The following is a 2,144-nucleotide window of genomic DNA, read 5'->3' on the forward strand; positions in this document are numbered from 1 at the left end:
CTAAAATCTCCTACTATTAATCAAAACCCTAGGCACATCAATACAAACGGCAAACAAGCCCCACCTACCAACCCAACACCAAGGCAGAACCTTCATATATGCCGCCAGGTATGCTCATGGGTAATTTAATGCGGGAAAAAAGCCATTTTTCAAAGGATTTAAAATGAATAAATTCCACTGAAAATTTTTGCAGCAATAAATTATTTTTTTAAAAAGCATGTAAAGCTATCTTGCTGAAAGCAACCTTATTATCAGATTTCCTTTAGAGCCCTTAAAACCTAATTTAAACGCTGAAACCTTTTTGCACAGAGAAAAATTTGCTGATTTTAATATATTTTTTTACTAAATTGACATTTGCGTTTGTCTTTTGAATAGTTTCCATTATTTATAAGCAATGGCGTCGCGCATTTGCTTTAAGAACAAGTGAACCTCTTTAGCCCTCTCTGAATACATGATGAGACGAAACTCTGTGGCATATCACATATTACTGACATGTAAAAGTTCTGGAACGCTGCTAGCATGGACCGATGTCCATCCTACAATTCAAGGAGTCACAGTGTCACATTACTTTAACTCACTATAATATGGAAAACGCAGAGCATAAAAATTCGAGAAGCATGACTATTGTTGAATGCATTCATGCATTACGTGTTTGAATGTAGCTTTCACGCATCAAATGTATGATAAATTTCATGTAAAATCCGCAGAGATTTATTCCGTCGTTTGACTTCGTTACTATGGCTCATTAGACTGCACAGCTTGCGCTTCTCTTCTACACATACATGCATTCCTGCGTCTAGACCTCCATCCTTCCTTCATGCCAATGCTACGACCACCTATGTAATGTTGCAGGCAATACGGTGTCTTTCTCGTCTCTTAAGCCTTTCAAACGTGTGGACTGGTCATGAATAATGGCATTGTAAATAGAGCACAGTGAACAAGGTTATGTCTGTCCAGAGTACTCACCCTCTTAGAGGGCAGATAACATCCAATGCGTAGTGAAATACGAGTTTACCAGTCGCTTATCGCCCAAAGTATTCATTTGAGCAAACACGTTTTGCGAAGTCCCATCTTCCTTTTCAACCCTGCCTCCAATGCTAACCTCATCGGCAGTCTGCACATATTATTTTAGTTAGTGCACAAACTACGTCTTCGTATCCGACAGGTGGTAAACCTCTGCAGGGCCACGTTTCTGTGTGGTGCACGGTGGTTTGTTAAGGGTGAAATTGTGTACTGTAGCCGAAGTCTTTTGCTGTTGAGATGACTTTCATTACTCGGAATGTGTGATGAAACCTGCGCTGTACTCCAGGGAGCTGCATCAGCGTCTAGAGCAGTACTAGGTCCTCTTCCTGGTGGATGTTAGTCTCAACGCGTTTGTCGTATCATCACTCCTGTTTAGTATACGAGGGTTGTGTGTGTTTGCAGAAGGTATTGAAAGTTTGCCTAACCCTTCCTTTAGTCGAAGTGCATAATGTGAGTTATTGTGCAATGTTACCCTCCTGTTTGAAAAGAAAATAACGATTAGAAATCTTTTTTGAACTGTAAGCACCTTACACAGTGGGATGGGTTCGACGAAGTCTTAAACCCGAGTTATTTCTCGATACGTGAGATATTCACTCATGAATTGGCTTTAAGTGGTCACTACTGAAATCACGAGGGGAAGGGAGGTGGAGGAGGAGAGGGAATGAATGAACCAGCTTTTGACATTGTTAAAAGATTTGTACTGCCGCGTAATTTAGCTAATATGAAAAAAACCCACATTTAACAGGCGATTAAGAATTGCTGAATTTGAGAGCTATCAACGGAGTTATTCCCGAAATTTTAATCTCAATATCTCTCAAGCGCGCAAAGGCGATTTGACAGAATAAAAGAGACCTGCTCTGTGATGCATAATTTGTGAAAGATAAATAGGCGCACAATATTTTGCATTAATTGCACTCGCAATTTGACAATCAGCTGCCAGTCACAGGTCGGTGATTTTCAAATGGCGAAGCAATCGATGCACACCAAGTCGCGACTCGATCACAAACTCGCGCTCACACTTTAAATGCTGAAGGACGTCGTCTGCTATCCTGCACTTTTTCTGTTAGCCTACGTAGTACTCATTTTGTTTATTCAATTACGTGGATTTGACCTCCGCGTGT

General features: G+C 40.6%; 1 protein-coding gene across 1 annotated transcript in view; it reads right to left on the reverse strand. All coding sequences in view use genetic code 11, as the record gives it.

The window, feature by feature from the left end:
• EGR_10253 (hypothetical protein) overlaps positions 1-96 on the reverse strand; it is a gene marked incomplete at both ends in the record, with an annotated part of 3,614 nt that extends 3,518 nt beyond the window's left edge. The window contains one exon of the mRNA XM_024499502.1: positions 69-96. Within this exon, the coding sequence (XP_024346088.1) occupies positions 69-96 (28 nt within the window). The remainder of the gene's footprint in view (positions 1-68) is intronic.
• Between the last annotated feature and the right edge of the window lie 2,048 nt (positions 97-2,144).

This window comes from Echinococcus granulosus (assembly GCF_000524195.1).
Source record: "Echinococcus granulosus chromosome Unknown EG_S00202, whole genome shotgun sequence".
Lineage (NCBI taxonomy): Eukaryota > Metazoa > Platyhelminthes > Cestoda > Cyclophyllidea > Taeniidae > Echinococcus > Echinococcus granulosus.